Source organism: Solea senegalensis, linkage group LG2 (assembly GCF_019176455.1).
Source record: "Solea senegalensis isolate Sse05_10M linkage group LG2, IFAPA_SoseM_1, whole genome shotgun sequence".
NCBI lineage: Eukaryota > Metazoa > Chordata > Actinopteri > Pleuronectiformes > Soleidae > Solea > Solea senegalensis.
Window position 1 is genome coordinate 7,619,893 of NC_058022.1, and position 17,615 is coordinate 7,637,507.

At 39.1% G+C, this 17,615-nt stretch overlaps 1 protein-coding gene across 2 annotated transcripts; it reads left to right on the forward strand.

The window, feature by feature from the left end:
* The first annotated feature begins 927 nt into the window (after window positions 1-927).
* On the forward strand, window positions 928-17,377 carry mrasa (muscle RAS oncogene homolog a). 2 transcript variants are annotated; one of them, XM_044019098.1, is made up of 6 exons: window positions 928-1,096; window positions 8,504-8,758; window positions 9,881-10,034; window positions 11,263-11,362; window positions 12,868-12,947; window positions 14,254-17,377. In XM_044019098.1, exons 2-6 carry the CDS (start codon window positions 8,566-8,568, stop codon window positions 14,351-14,353), a joined length of 627 nt encoding a protein of 208 aa, XP_043875033.1. In that variant the 5' UTR covers window positions 928-1,096; window positions 8,504-8,565; the 3' UTR covers window positions 14,354-17,377. The 2 variants fall into 2 exon arrangements, with proteins under 2 accessions (XP_043875033.1, XP_043875034.1); XM_044019099.1 differs by having other exon boundaries at window positions 1,038-1,096; window positions 8,500-8,758.
* The last annotated feature ends 238 nt before the right edge of the window (window positions 17,378-17,615 follow it).

A 17,615-nucleotide genomic window follows, 5' to 3' on the forward strand; every position in this document is an offset into this window, starting at 1 on the left:
CAAGTTACATATGTATTACATGGGATAAATGCTACGGTCTGTTTTTCAGAGATGGCATTTTGACATGTCACAGTGTAAGAAACACACATGTATAAATAATACAGGTTAATGATGATTGATGGTTGAATTCCGTAGCTGCTTTAGCTTCAGGATTTGTGGCTCGTAGTCACTCTACCGTGGCTTACTTAATAATGGGAGGAACGCAGCCCTCGTTAGTCTCATTGAGCATTCTTTAAATTAGAAGTGTTACATTTCATAACCAAAGAACCAACTAAACGACGACCCAGAAGAGTGATTAATTCTGTTAACATGAATTGAAGAGCTCACTTTCTCTATGTCTTTCATAGGTGTCACCTGTTGCAGATTTTTTGCTTTTATTTATCTTGACACTGTGTTTTGTCAGAACACTTTGTAAACGTGTGTTTCTAAAGATGCCATATAAATAAAATTGTTATTATTACTGTTGTGTAAGATTTGTGGGCATAAATTAAAAGCAATAGTGCCAGACTATGATGAAAACTGAAATCACATTAACTTTTGCTGGTTGGGATTCATTAACCATTTTGAGGCCAAGTTAAAATTAAAACAGAGCAAAACACCCTACACAGACGGACTGCCAAATTGGTTCCAGTTAACTCCTCTAAATTAGTAACGGCTAATTTGACAGGACTATCCCTTTAAAGAAGTCCACTACATAAGGGGACAGTCCATTTCAATAAAAAGGGGGAGGGTATGTTTAAACACTACGCGAGAGTTCCGAATTTTAACGGGATAATAGAATGTAAAAGTAAAACTACAAATTATTCCGTATTTGCTTTTAAAATTTGACAAAAACACCGTGCAAGAAAACACACTTTAACGTTTTCATGTCTGAACAGAAATGGCGACCACCCCTTTGGGGCTTTTCTATTTATAGCATCAGCTGTTGCAATACAAAGATTTGCTTTTCGACGTATTGTCTCGCTGATGTTGGGAGTACACCCCCATCTGCTGCGAAAGGGCGGCGGTGCTTGGACGCCGAGAGAAACGGGGATGAGGAGAGTCATGTCGGCGTGAGTGCCGTGTCTTTGTGTCCACGGCAGCGGAGCTCGTGTGGGTAAGTGAAAAAATAAAAAAATATGTTCCTGCTGAGAGCCGAGGTTCTCGTCAATGCTTGTGTCTGTGTTCACGGACAGTGAAGGCAACACCTATGTCAGTTGATGTCAGTTATGAAGCTGAACTCAAAACAACTTACTGTACTCGGGCTAACTGTCGTTTTTTATGTTATTTACAACATGGTTAACTGTCATTGAGGGTTAGCTCGTGTAAATGAAATACGAACGGCTGTAAACCATTTCAGGAAAATCCCTTTTCTCCATTTTCTTTTTTTTTTTTTCTCTCGCTGCCAACTTCAAGAGAGGGTCAGGGAGAGATGAAGGAAGAGGAGAAAACCGTTATTTAGGGGCGGCTACTGTCGGTTTTCCAGAGAGGGCCTTGCCTCTGTATGTCAAACATTTTCCCGCTGGGACGAGGCAAAAACACCGTGTGTGTCTTTTCTTATGTGTAACATATAAAGACAGACCACCCCTTCCACAACACATGCAGCTTATTCACATATATGTGGGGTTTTTTTTTACCACCGTGTGATTGTGTTTACCAGCTGTACACACATACACACACACGGTAGTGTCCAGCTGTGAAGGAGCGAAATGGTGTGTGCTGATGAAACAGCTGGAGAGAGAGAGAACAGAGAGATTCTTTATGTATCAGATCATAGGATGAGATCATTCAGAAGCACCAGTCTGTCCACACACACACACACACACACACACACACACCACTATTAATAGCAAAGTGAAATCACTAGATAATTTGTCTGTCTGTGGACAGATCCACCTTTATCCATCCATGATAACTTCAGGAAAAATGCCAAACCATGATCTGCTCCTGCTCCTGTTACTGCAATAATAATAATGATGATGACGATGATGGTGACGTTGATTGTGAGATCTAGGTAGTTGATTTTCTGTTCTACAATTTGCCTAATAATTAAACATGACCTTATACTAGTAGGAGATTACCATTTCTTGATGCTGCACATTTTGTATCATCTACTACATGGCCATTACCCCTTTAAAAACAACAGAAAAACGTTTTATTTGTTCCATACACATCATGTAGTTTGCATACTGTAGATATCCTTATAGCATGGATACATTTTATGGAATATATACCAAAGAATCAGCAATAATAAGGCAGCTGATAAAATATTACAAATAATTAATAACAAATGATACAGAAGTAAGGATTGGGATGATTTTAAATGTTTATGTCACAAAATTATTGTGATTAACTTGATAAATAGGTTCAGCCTTGTGTCTGCACTCACGGTGGTCAGAGATATTGCAGATACGATGCATATTTATTCGTCATAGATGATGAATGATTGATTAATACGTCATGAGGAGAGATGCAGCTCCGCATAGGCAAATCATTCAATTATTGTAAGTGCTTCTAATCCCGATAAGCGATAATATTGTATATTGTCATCACTATACACAAATTGCTAAAATATTGATGTATTCTTAGAATTAAAAGTAATATCCAATTATCTTACATGTTAAATACATGACACAAGGAATACAAAAAAATAATAGTATGATTAATGTGCTGCCTGATTAAGTTGCCTGGTGATGTTCCTGGTGGGCTTTAAATGGGCTCTTGCATGTGTGGAGTCTCACCGAGGCAACGCTTCTGACATTTGAAAGTGTGACAAAGGGATGTTCTTTAGTTAAAAAGAAAGCAGACTTGTGACCAGAAAGGGTGAGGGACAGGGCAAAGTTATTTTGAAACTCTGACAAAACTGGCCGACAAAATAAATAAAGAGATAAAGCATGGAATGCCTTAGCAAAGCAAATATCCCCTGAACTGCTCAAGAGCAAAAAGAAAAGACATTCCAGCATTCATTGGTGGATAAATGTAACTGTATACAATTAATCTGAACAACATAAAGTAATGAAACAGTGTCCATATCTATTCATTAGTATTAAGTAGAACCTAACTGCTCATGCTGATGAACCTTGGCCAAAATAGTGCTCTATTATAACACAATTGTGAGCTGACTATCTGTTTCTGAGGTATGTATCTTATGCAGATAACGTATATTATTAACCATGGCTAAGGCTGGGAAATATGATCAGTCACTATAAAATAATGATAGGCAAAATGTCAAATGACGATTGAGATTTGCTCCTGAGTAAAGGTTGGAAGAAACCATTATGGACAGAAAACAACAAACACTTGTCACACATTCTATAACACTGAGGCAAAACATAGCAATCACATTTTGTATGTATGTATATATATGTACACATATATACATATGTATATATATATATATATATATATATATATATATATATATATATATATATACAGTATATTATCCTTTTCCCAAGTGGATCTGGAAAATATGTTAAACAAGAAGTTAATCATACATCCAATGTCATTGAAGCTTCAGTGATGATGTCCTGTGTTTGATGGCTCAGGGGGACGAAAAGCACTCAGCAAGTCACAGTGCATTAGTGACATGTTTGTCTGGGAATTGTGTCAGTATGTGAATGACAGCATCGTCTACTGAGACATTCTTAAAACAATGTGATATCATGACAAAGACCTGGGTGCAATTTATGGCTAAATGGGCCTTCAAGCAGCACTGCGAGACTGAGGACTGTAAATCAGTGGCAGTCTTAGTGATGAGCCACAGTCATGTGATATGTCATCTGTTGGAGAGCCTTTTCTGTTGTGGTGTACAGATATTTTCACTCTGTCCTCTCAGCCAAATGTTGCACAAGGGTCTAAAGATCTGGGTGGGAAGTCTGTCACGGTCAGAGGAAATGTGATGATGACACAATTTTTTTCAAGAATAAACAGAAAGTACCACAATAAAAAAAAACATATTTATCTATCTAGTGGTGGGATCTTGTTTCAGATTGCAGATGAGATCAAAAGACATATTCAGTTTGAAGACACCTCAAATGCACAGCATTGTTAGTGGAGTCATCTGCTGCTCACATAGTAATCAGTTAGAAACAAAGAAAAAAAAGCATGGACAATGAGACACAAGCTCATGCACTCAATGTTTATCTTTGTGAAGAGGTGCAAGATATTAGAATTATTGTGTAGTAAGAAAAACGTGAGGTAATCTTGGCAATAATAAAAGGATGCACATATATCAGCGTTTTGCTGCATTCATAAGAACTTTTGCTGCATAAGAACTTTTAGCTGCTATTGAAAGGTATGGGGACATTTGCCTCAGTTCAGTCATGTCCTTTTGTCCTTTTGTGAACTTTTACTTCAGTTGTCTCTGTGACAAAACCCAGATCTCCGCTTCCACTCCAAATAGTCAGGGTTTCAACAATTCTATAAAGTAAGTACATTTTTGTTCAGAGGAGCAGTTCATTAACTCATAGCATGCATTTCCTAAATGTGCTTTTTAAAATTTGTGAAAGTCAAGTTCAGATCACAATCCAGGATAAACAAAATAAAGGTGGAGTAGTTTGTCACAGGGCAGCAGCTTGATGATTTAACATGTTGTGACTTCGGCGAACCTCCTTTGAATAATCAATGACTGTTGATATCAGTGCCACAGTACAGTGAGTACCATGTCCCTCCTTATTCCTGTTCTGTGAGTCTTGTTGCTGCTTTGTTCCCATGCGAAGAGGGAAGTACCTTTATCCTTTCCCAAGGCAGCAACTAGCCACTTCTCAAGAGCCCACAGAGCTTTTATGTCACTATGAAGACAAATAGAAGGTTCAAAGCATACCAGCCTCAGCTATTTCATATGTAAATACTCACACCAGAGAGTCGTATGTCAGTGTAGACAAGGGTTGCGCCAAAATGACAGACAAACATCAGTGGTTGATGCTTTAATGTCATCTTTTCACAGCTGAAGGGAGTGGCAAATCCATCCTGCACACATTTTTATGTCATACTTCTGAAAGTCCAGAGTGTACTGCAAGGCTTCTTATAATTCCACATACACCCATTTCCACTCCAGGATTTGGTGTGGCAGCAGTGAAAGGAAGTTATGAAGATTTAAAATAAACTGTTCTTATTTTTAATGAACATTGGGTTTAGTTGCTTCAAGGAGGGTTAGTTAAGGTCACTATTTACAGTGTAATAGTCATGTCAAGTCAATGTTTGTTTCTACAGCACATTTAAAATTATAGTTATGACTAACTAAGTAAGTAAGTAAGTAAATGTAGGTATAGTATTACTATAACTAAAAGTAGTTATTGGACTGGTGACCTGTCCAGGATGTATCTTGCCTTTCACTCTAGGGGTGGGTCAAAATGTCGATTAGGTGATTTATAGCTGTCCTTCCTTGTGCAGTATGATAATCGATACGCCAGGGCAAATGTCGATATTTTAAGGAGCTCTAAAGTAAACAGTCCCTGCCAGGTTCACTCACTAGACGTCACTACTTTATACTACTTCATGTCTCCTCACGCCTGTGCTGCTCAAATTAATGAGGGAAAGAAGAGGGAGTTTGCAGCGGGATAAAGGTGGAGAAAGCTACGTTAAGAGATGCCTCATCCATGCTAAATATATAGACTTTATGCCCTTTGTGTTTGTTATCTTCAGTTAGACAGATATCGCTGTATGATTGTCTTGCAGTATATTGATTATCACAGAATCGTTATATCATGATAGTATTGGTATCGCAGACCATGTATCGTGTATCGTATTGTGAGGTACCCTCTGATTCCCACCACTACCTCACCCTATGTCATTGGGATTGGCACCAGTACTCCATGACCCTCATGTGGAGGATAAAGCTGCAGAAAAATTGATGGATGGAATTATAACACCTAATATTACATGATGACATTTATTGACATACAGAGTCGCAGATGTTGATAATGTCAATTTGATGTGTTTTGAAGGTGAATGTGTCGAGAAAAAAAATCTGATTCACAATCACTAGTGAAGACACAGCCTAGGTTTTATGCATGGTGCTAAAAATATGTCTTTTGTAGCATTGGTCGCTGTGCTGAATTTCCATGGTTTGTAAAGCTATATCACTGCCACACTGGTTAGATGACTAACTTTGGTTGGACACATAGTAAATTTCCATTAGCAGGTTTCCACTCCCAAAGGAATCTGGTTTAAACTGGTGTCTGGGGATTATTTTATTTTTGACTCACAGAATGAGACCAGTGGTGTTTCAGAGAATGTTGTACCCCACCAAATCGAGTCACAGGGAGAAATGCTGACACACCCTACAAGGTTGTGACCTGTCTTGGCCTCAGCAAGGCTGGTGTAAAAACCTCAAATTGGTATGTTGTGTCGGGGCTTCTCAATCTGCTGTTAATTTGTTTTCTGTACAGTATTCAAATTTGCGAGTTGTAATAGATAAAAGTAAAAGTAATAGATAAGACATCAGGTTTGGGACTTAAGGACTGTCAGCCAACTAATTGACTTTTTACCATCAAGAATTTGGCTTCGGAATTCTTTGCCCAACCTGGCAGACTGTTGATTGATTTGCTGGCCAGCTTTGGAAAGGAAGGAAACATCTTCCTTCCCTCCATTGTGCTAGGCAGGAAAGGATGGACTTTAGCCAGCTGACAGCTGTTTCCTGGTGGATGAAGGAGGAATGGGTGTGTGGGTGGTTGTTGGAGTTGTTGTGCCAATAATGTTTTTTTTCTTTTTAATTTTTGACCATTGCTTGTGTGCAAGAAAACAAACAAACAACCAAAAACAAAAAACACGCCAGGGCAAATATCGATATTTTAATTAACAAAGAGAAAGCTATGTTAAGAGATTTTATTTTTGTTTTCTATGTTGTGAATAGAAAAATCCTGTGCTTTGTTTCACGGACGTTTTGTTTTCTTCAGTTAGACAGATATCGAGCAAGTATCTCTATATGATTGTCTTGCAATGTATTGTTTATCACAGAATCATTGTATCGTGATATTATTGCTATTATGTACCATGTATCGCATATCGTGAGGCAGCCTGTGATTCCCAACCCTATTACACTTACTGTATGTCATGCCTGGCTCTTTGACCAAATCTTTTCTAATCTGGTCCCTGTTTTTTTGACAGTCGATATTGTAAAATCATGGAGCCTGAGAAATGAGAATGAATAAACTAACTGTTCTCTTGCGTTTCAAGCATGAATGTCATGCCCCTACTTAAGTTGCATACATTGAATACTTTCCAACAAGACAGATGTTACTTTTGTTTCCAAAAAGCCATAATTACAAACTTAATTCATCCATTGGTACAAGAGTGGCGACATATCTCTCTGCTGGGTCTGTGGTTATAGTGAGCCAGCGAGAGAAGACACTATGAGCCTGGGTCTGTTGTAGGCCATAACAGGCTCACCAGCTGCAACATGCATTGAGTAGCTGTGTTGTGTGTGCAGCTAGTTTCCTATACAACATGATAGTAAGGGCGTCTCCTATCCAAGATTATTGTGGCATTCACTATCCTTACCTTAAAAAAATCCATATGTTATTGGGTGTATTATGTCCTCACAATAGCAGTCAGGCATTGGATGCTGTGCATTTTGTAGCTACAGTGTTTCGCAATGAAAATCCTTTTGTGGTTCTCTCTCTGTGGGAAGACTTTAATATGAAACAGAAACACAAGGAAATGTTCTTTTTTTTTTGCATTAGCAGTGTCTTAGGGCAACGCAAACAGTCCAGATGATTGTGGGAGAGTGGATCAGAGAACGTCTGTCTATTTGAACAAGCAGTGGTTAAAAAAATCCAAAATTCTCACATTACACTGAATCAACTTAAGTGCTCAAAGATGAACATAGCAGACCTTTTAAAGCAATGCTTACTCTCTAGATGCCTGGACTCTAATACTTTTAGTGCAATGATGGAACTCAGTCACAGGCCAATCACAGTTTTCTCTTAGTGAGTGAGACAGATTGTGACACACAGAAGCAGCAGCTCCTATGTTCTTTATTATCTTTTTTAGCCATATTTAAATTTATTTATTTATGGGGACTGCTTTGTTTTCCTGGGGTCTGTTGTTATAGATGTCTTGGTTGTGCTTTCTGATTCAGCTTGACATTAATAATGGCAATAAAGTTTGATTGGATGTCATTTAATTGAGAAATAAATAAAATGAATAACTTCTACAAGGAGCTAGTCCTGAAAAGGATCAGCAGCAGTTCCAAGTACAAGTGTTGTACAAGTATCAATAAATGTTTATCTTTCTTTCTACCACGCATATAATCATATGGTAATTTTGAGCAAAATTACCTTAAAAAAAGGTTTTGTTGTCTTGGAAATTAAACTAATTGAATTTCTGATTCCAACCAATGGACATATGTGTTTAGAGAGACTTGAAAGGTGCACAATGGTGATGCAAAAGCAGCAACAAAGAACCTAAACCCCACTTTCTCTCTCTCTCTCTCTCTCTCTCTGTCCCTCCTCTCACTCTTTCTGTTGTCGCTCTGTCTCTCTCCCTTTCTCTCGCTCCCTCTGTCATCCATTTCAGCCAGGTGTGTCTCATCAGCCACCTACTAGCCTACTTCCCACCTTAACCAACGCTGTCGAGGTAGCCATGGCAACCAGTGCTGTGCCAAGTGACAACTTGCCAACGTACAAGCTGGTGGTGGTGGGGGATGGTGGTGTTGGGAAGAGTGCCCTCACCATCCAATTCTTCCAGAAGATCTTTGTGCCAGATTATGATCCCACGATAGAAGACTCATATCTGAAGCACACAGAGATAGACGGGCAGTGGGCAATACTGGATGGTAAGTAGAGGAGTGTGTGTTTGTGTGTGTGTTTGTGTGAAGTGAAGCAGACAGCAGCTGAGAGTGATCCCATCTGTCAGTGCTCATCTGCTTTTTATCTGCTTCTGCTTTATTTTGTTCATTTTCCTTGTTTGTGTGATTGTGATCATGCAGAGTGACACACATCAACTGAAACGATGCACATTCACTTTGAAAAGGCCGGCATTAAGAATTTCCCAACTCCATTGTGGGTCTGTTGATTTGCTCTGCTCGCACTGCGTGTGGTAAAACTCGAGAAACTTGTAACCATCCAAGTGGCAGCAAGAGCGCCAGCTAATCAAACCGTATTATGTCGCTATTCCAGCTCAGATTCTAGCCAATACAATCACAGTAAACAAACAGGACAACCAGGAGCTCTAGGACAAGGCCACGTTCCCCATTGCTGGTGTTTTTGTCATCTAAATTGTACCCAATTTGCGGCAGCGGCAGACACTGTGTTGCAATCCTTTTAGCAACTCTTTGTTACAAATTCAGCAATGACAAACACTGTTCTGCTAACCTTCAATCGCAATATTATAGCACCAAGAGCCTGGCTCATCCAGAGTCAAGTATTAAAGTGATGTTTATATGCCCCGAAAGTCTCATTCCCATTTTGGGGAATTGTCCTTAGACCCTCCCATTATGTGCAGCTGTAGTAGAACAACATGAGTTCTGTGCCAGATTTACCCAAGGTTAGAAATAAAGAGTCAAGATGGTTCATAAGTCGTCTACAGACCAGTGAGTGAACATACGCTGTTGCTGTTTGCCTACACTCAGCCAATCATTAAATGACCTTTCCTGTAATAATAATTAATTACATTTACAAATTTAGAAAGTGCACTGAGAGTACATACCTCAGCCATTGCTTAAAAGCATGCAGACTGGGTCAATTCGTAATCACTGTAAGAGAGATAAGAATGCTTGTGTTTAGGGATCAGGAGTTATTATTTGGAATAACTTTATGTATTCATCACTGGTGTGATTGTTCTTGATATGCTCAATCAGTATTTTTAAATGTTTAGTTGACTCGGATGTGTATGCGATTCACGAAGTAGAATAAAATCTGATGAAGTAATACTTGTGTGTGTCACTCTATTTACCCAGTGCTGGACACAGCGGGCCAGGAAGAGTTCAGTGCGATGAGGGAGCAGTATATGAGGACAGGAGACGGCTTCCTCATTGTCTTCTCTGTGACAGACAAGGCCAGTTTTGAACATGTTGACCGATTCCATCAACTCATACTACGGGTCAAAGACAGGTTAGTCTGTGGTCAAATTCAAGGATTGCTTTGGGCATTCTTATACAAATCTGTATAAAAAAAAAAAAAGTATGCTGCAGCTACAACAACATTTACAGTGATGCTGAAACTGTAAATGTTAGCTCTCATTTGTATGATTAAGTGAGAGAAAAAGTCAGGATCAAGTGAACAAGAGAATAAAATAAATAAATTTTTAATTTAAATGTAAATGTAAGCGATGTGATAAATCAGTCCAGCCCCTAAAGCTGATATCACATTTTAATCTTTGGGTACTGACAAGTCCTTTATAGATGTGAGTTATCCTATGACATCTGCTTGGCTTCCTCTTTCTGTTTAAGGAACATGTTTTTTTTTTAACTTATGATGTGTTAACTTATGCCTTTAGTAACATCGCTTTTGTTTTGATATCAATTTTCCAGTAAAATAAATGCTGTGATCTAGGAACACTTGATTTTGTTCTGTATGTTTGACTGTTGTAATTGTATTCTGTATTGTATGTTTCTATGATGTTGAATTTTAGCCCGAGTTTTTTTTTACCAGTTTATTAGGAAATGAAAACAGAAGTGAGAAGTGCAATTAAAATGCCCAGTCATTCAACCATTACACTGTACAATTCTGGGTGTGCAACTATGGTAACTAATGGTGGATATGGTAATACTCGTATAACAAATGAAAATGATCATGCCAGGAAGTCAAAATTACCAAAAGAGGAAGTAGCTCTCTCATATATATTATGTATTAGACAATTTACTATGTGGAAAAAACATGGACTTGCCATCCCACACTGAAGTTGAAATAAATTCACATGTAATATATGTATGTATATATATATATATATATATATATATATATATATATATAAAACTTCATTTATATGCGCGCCTCAGTCTCTACAGTTAGTTGACTCAGCAGAAGTGGTCTTCCTTGTTACCTTCCTCCTGAAGCTGTGTTCCAAAATCCTTTTCTGTCAAAGACAGTTAAGAGGGAAGAAGTGTCTGTTCTCTGAGAGGCTCTGACAGAAGCCTATAAAAGTGAGCTTGAGATGGAGCAAAAATAGAAGCTGAAACTTACCAAATAGCTGTCTGTCCATATTTGGTGGTGCTCAACTGTTGCTCTCTTTTCTGCAAGACTGAAGTATTGCAGGAATTTGACACCTCACAGAGAAATTCTAGGTTTTTTTTGTGTTCCCTTTGCTTTGTTTCACTCATGTGTTCTTTTTCCCTCTCAGGGAGGCCTTCCCCATGGTGTTGGTGGCAAACAAGGTCGACCTGGTCCATCTGAGAAAGGTCACCAATGACCAGGGCCAGGAGATGGCTGCAAAACATAATGTGAGTATGAGCGTGCACTTAAGCAATTGCCCTTGCCACATTCTACACTTGTTGATTTCAGCACTCGAGCCAAGGCTCTCACAACAGCACACATTCTGTTTCAACAGTAGTGCATCACTTTCAGATGTAAACAAATGTCGGTTAGATTCAAACCATTGTCAAATGAGTTTAGACAATGCTGATTAAGCCTGTCAGTTTCACACAACTCTGCTTGTCTAAGTATAGCAGTGTCACTGCACACAGGAAGTCATTTGATATACGTCAAGACAGATGGACGCAACAGCCTCGGCCATTCAGCAATTTGATGATACATTTTTGTTGCCCCTGCGCTGCTGCTGTATACACACAAATGCGCTGAAGGTCTGATTTCAGAGCCCGCATACTAATCATTTCTGTTCACAAAGACTAAACAGGCAGACTAAAAATCACGTTAGGCACTGCAGCTTTAACAATTAAGAAAGTAGAAAACATTTTAGTGGACTAGATACAGGCTGCGCTCACAGTAATCTGCTGAAAACATCCCTTCTTTACAGCATGTGCTAATTACTCTGCTGTGAAAGAACTGAGAATTGTTCTTCACATAATGCCTACTTCAGAAATCAATCACACATTAAAAAGGAAGTGGGGCTGTTTCACAGAGATCACTGCACTTGTGGCTTTACATCAGCCACAAGTGAAGAAAAAAAAAGCTTTAAGGCTGCATGGTCAGTTAAGTGCATCAACCGTCTATGCACAGCACAGGGCTGTAGACGTTTTCTGTAAACACCTGCAGGGTAATTCTGCAGCTAATATGTGATATTTGTCATGGTTCTCATTGTGCCTTCAATACTGTACTGTCATGTAACCTCAACCCTCAGGCCGAGTGAGACAGCTCAGAGTTGCTGAGTTTGTTTTGTCTCTGTGGCTCTGTGGTCACTTTATCAAACACACATGCTGCTCTTTTCCAGTTCATGGGATGTGACTTTGCAGTCCTGCTGTTTTCATTTTGTTTCAATTGTGGATTCAATTGCTCCCCTTTTTAAAATCTCACAAAATGACTTGTTTATAAACAGCCTGGTATTGTGACATGAGGCTCAGTATTTCTCTGGGGTGAGAGTGAAATGATGATTTGGGGGCATTTTTAATTTGAATCTTTTTCCCCTTGCATCTTCATCTTTGTGACCTCTATGGTTTCTTAAGTATATAGTTTTTGACTTGGAATGAGTTGCCTCTACAGTATAGGCAGGACACTTCAGAATCTCATTGTGGCTTTTTATATATAAAGGTTTTTGCTTATTTTATTTGTTTCATTGCTTTGCATTTATTAGTAATGTGAGGTGTTTTTTGCTTGTGTTTTATTTCATTTATGGATTTTAATGTTACTGGTTGTACAGCTCATTGGCCAGCTGTGTTGCTTTGTCCAGCCAGAATGGTCATGTTGCATTTCACTCACTACTATGTGTTTTTGTTTTTATTTGATTGTATGTTTCATTCATTAAGTAATATTTTTCTCCTCACTTCTGCAGATAACGTATATTGAAACCAGTGCTAAGGATCCTCCGATGAATGTGGACAAAGCCTTTCATGAGCTGGTCCGCGTTATAAGGTAACTGTAGGCTCTCTTGTGTGCTTTCATTTATTTCCTGGAGATAAAGATCTTGGGATCAGACAGATTCCCTTGCATTTATAGTTATAACAATGAACTTCCAGGATGGCTCATTCTTTACCCCCGAGGTACACACTCCTCCAGGAAGATTATGTATTTTTTTATGCAGGTTATAAGCAATGAGATGGATTATACTGGTGTGTTGGGGTAGTCAAATAGTTTTTGGAAGAGTGGAAAAGGAAAGAAAAATCCCTGAGCTATTTCCCGTCTTAACACACATGTAATTTTAGAAGAATTTGGTTTATAACCATGCTCTTTTTGTCTGTCCTGTCGGGGCTTTCTCTTGTTGCAAGGACCAAGAAGCAACAAGTCGTCTATCCTAGTAGTTCAGAACTCAAATGCAGTCGAGGAGTGCTGTGGGCATATTTATAGTTGTGAAAAAGAAAGTCAACCACAGAGTAGTAGAGTCTGTCTTGAACGTGTGCCAGCACTGTCTCATGAAAACATATTCTTTTCTGTCACCATTTACCAAACCTGAGAAGTGGATCTATGTATCAACAATGCCCTCTTGTGGTCAGTGTGTGATAACTGTGTCACAAATGCGTCACCAGTTATGTTTATATGCACAGTGCTGTTTGAAGCGTATCCACAAATGTTAATACCACTGAAATTGCTGGTGAATAGTGAATCTAACCTCTGCATTTAACCCATCCTTATTACACACCAGTAGTGAACACACAAGTCGGGCACAGGAGCAGTGGGCAGCACTTATCTGTGCCCGGGAAACAATGCTGGATTCCCTTCCTTCTCAGGATTTTAACCGGAGACCTTCTGTTTATGAGCCCAATTCCATTCCTCTTGGCCATGGGCTGCAGACACTAAAGATGTCATAATGTGGGTCAATAATGAGGGATAACTGAATAATGGGACAGTTTTTGCAGTAGAAATATCCCATTTTGAGAAAATGCTTTAAGAAGATTGGTTGAACCAGTTAAACAAAGAATCAGCAGCAGCAGTGGTGCTTCAGTGTGGACAGTAATTTTGTACAGTGCCTGGTTTGCTTTCCCTCTTTTTCCACTTAGTGTACAAAGCCATGTTGTCATAGATCTAAATGTACACTAACGGGAGTGGCATCATTCAACAAGAGACCAAATAATCTCAAGTGGTTTCATTATAAAATCAACATTATGCACAAAAGTGATGACTATAGTTGAATTATTATATTATAAATAGTTGCAAAAGCTTGACAGTGGCCCTAAAGTTAATACTGTTCAAACAGTTTCCTCTATGTTCTCTGCACCCACAGACAGCAGATCCCCGAGCGGAACCAGAAAAAGAAAAAGAAGATGAAGTGGAGAGCAGAACGTTCCACAGGATCCCACAGGTTCCACTGTGCCATATTGTGACCTTGCTCGTCCTCTTTTATCATTCTCAACATACAGTGCACACACCCACACACCTTTGGATGTCAGGGAACTCCCCAGCAGTGGTTAGCTACTGGAGCACAAAAGGGAGGGAGGGGGGTTATCAATGAACGGCTGATGGATTCAGAGGGACCAGAAGGACATGTGAATCCGTCATTTCGGACTGATGTCCCCTCAGCGCCTCACAATGCCTTGGAACGAGGGACGTGTCCTCTTCTCCTCAGTTTATGGTCCACCTCTGAAGATCTATGGATCCCTTCCATCAGCAGAGAAGATGAGTGTCACTGAACTGTTTCTCAATCAAGTGTAATTTTTGAATTTATTCTTAATTCATTATCAAATATTGCACAAGACGTCAGACTCTAACATTAGAATCACCTTGATAACATGGACTTTTGTCTTGACAAAGGGAAGTAAAAGGGAGGAACTGGCTCACACATTGGCATCTTTTATTTTATGGACCTTCAACAACCTGCTGGTCATCACCTTCCTGTCCTCACACTTCTACAGTCTCTTGGAGAAAAGCACCTGCGTGATCTCTGAATAGCTCGTTGAGTTAGTGGACATCACAGTGGCGTAGTGAATAAAATAGGTGTTATGGTGTGTTGTCGATGAGTGAACTGCCAGTTCTGTGAGTATAGCGTGTACCTCGTGGTCATGTGACGCTCTGGCTTGGAGATGTCAGTTCAGAGAGGGTGAGAGGACGTGTCGTAGCAAGTGAAAGAAACGCGCGAGAGACGTGAGGCGGAGCGAAGTGGCTCGTAGAGACTTGACAGGTGATCGCTATGGCCATATCGACTTGTTTTAATGTGTTTAAATATAATAATTGTAAAGGAGAGTAATACTGGTCAGTGTAGGTGGTTCTCCTTTAACATAACAGGGTTTGTATCGCAGCCATGTTTACAGAAACTGGTATATAAAGGATTATTTTCCCATAAATACAGACAGTAGTCAGTCGGAGCAACTCTGGGTCTAGCTTTCCTCCGCAGTCATTTTCAGTGGCTTGATGTGTGCAGTCTTCATCACTACTGTATGAACAATAGCCTTGGAAAGTACAACGGGGTCCAAAAGTCTTTCTCATTCAAGTGACTGGGAGAGTTGGAAAGTTGTTTATATGTATACTTTCCATGTTTTTTTGTGTATCAAAGATAGACATAATTGTATAACTATATTTGTGATATAAAAATTGAATTATCGGTGGCAATGTGAACTAATTCAATGCTGTTTTACAAAGGATCTGTCGGGGGCAAAAAATCCTAATGACGTAGAATAGGCGAGGATATAATGAGAGCTTCGTGTTTCAGAGGTGAAACAGGCTGGAGAAGCTGATTTGCACTGGCCGCTAACCAAAATAATGTGATGTCACTTTATTTCAATCGAGGGGCTTTTTCAGACGGCACCACTGAAGTCAGGACCATGTGCTGTAACAGGCCCAGTAAAGGACAACACTCTATCAGATTGGGGATGTACTGTTCTCGCAGTATATAACTGAGTAGCCCTAGGAACACATCAGAGTGAGAGAGCCTTTCTCAACAGGCGGGTGTGATGCTCCGAGGGCTTAAAAGCCATGTTAACTGAGCTATAGAGTCTGTTTAGTTGCAGGAAAAACCACACACACACACACGTGAAGCGACAAAACATTCAGTATATTCATGTCTGTAGTCGTGGGGAGGATGGGAATGTACAGATAAATAACCTATGAAATGGCTTGTACTGTTAACGCACTAAAGTTTCAGTGGACTACTTTTTTTGTCTGGGTGAAAACTGTCTCTTGAAGGATTACATTTTTGCACTTTTAATACAATTTCTGACTTTCCTATTGGCATGTTGTTTTTCTGTTCAAACCTGTAAGTGACATGAAAGGCACGTTCAAATCGATTTGAATGTATATCAAGAAAAAAAAACAAAGAAGCAAATTAGTCCCCGTGTGCCTGCATATGCCTGTTGCTTTGGCGATGATTGTAACGGAGACAAAATGAGTCAGAATCAAATCGTGTGAAAAGCAAGAAGGTCGCGTGAGAAGCTCAGATAATATCGTACGGTATACAACTTCACCTCAGCATGAAAGTGGAAAATCAACCATAGCAAACGACGGAGAACAGTAACGACCTGCATCTACTGTTGAAGGGACCTTGCAAACGAGAAGGACTAAAAAACATTGATGTACTGAGCATAGAACGGTGACGCAACACACTCTGGATCATGGGGAAGGAAAAATGAAGTAAAAAAAAAAAAGTGTTTGATGAAAATGTTGCATCATGTATGTTTGATACCTTTTTGTATTATTGATATGAATTATTGATATGATTCTTGCAAAGTGTTTTTTTTTTTAAACAACTGAATAATTTATTACTGTCTACGTTACCTCAGCGTGTCCCAGACCTGGACAAAAAAAAAGAAAAACAACATAAACTCCCCTGTATTTTTCTTATTTGATTCCCCATATAAGAGACTGCTAATATGTTGTTGACCAAAAAAATGACTTTTATTGCAGCTCATGTGGATGATTTCCCCATGAGAATGTAACTCCAATGACCAAAAGGGACAATAAAATCAGACTTTTAACTATGTTTCATTGTTCAATGTAAAAAAAACAAAGCAGATAAGCATAATACACCTTTGTCCTAAAGGTGTCATCATGGTTGGTACAAGTGAACCTGCTGATTGGATGCACCGTTTTATATACGATCAATTATTCCACCCTGGATTATATGTGAGCTTATAATTGAGCACTTATGTTTTACAGTGACTGGAGAGACTGTGTTATTTCTTTCCAAATAGCTCACCAAGTATTGCTGATTTGAGTTGTGTATACCTTCAAACGTCAAGGCCGTGTAATTTGGACTTTTCACAGCCGTTGTGTAACGTGTGTTTTTGGACAGGTCTGTTGTGTTCTAACTGGCTGTGTCAGACTGAGGAGCTAGACGAGGCACAAACAAACTGTGGCCTTTTTAATCTAGCCTCAGGGTTCGACTTTATTTCAATAAAAAAAAATTAAAACACTTATTGTGACTTGTCACATGTCTTTTGTTTGCCACTGCAAAAATGAGCTATCTAACCAAGAGGTATGCTCTTCAATCTGACCAAAATAATAGTGATTTTGGTCTTGTTTTGAGAGTAATATACTTAGCAACAGCAGATTGTGTCCGATTATTTACAGTATATTGTTTTAAGGTTTCTTAAAAGTTGTTATTTTACACACACAGTAGGATAGATTACATCTTTCAGATTATGTCACAGTCTA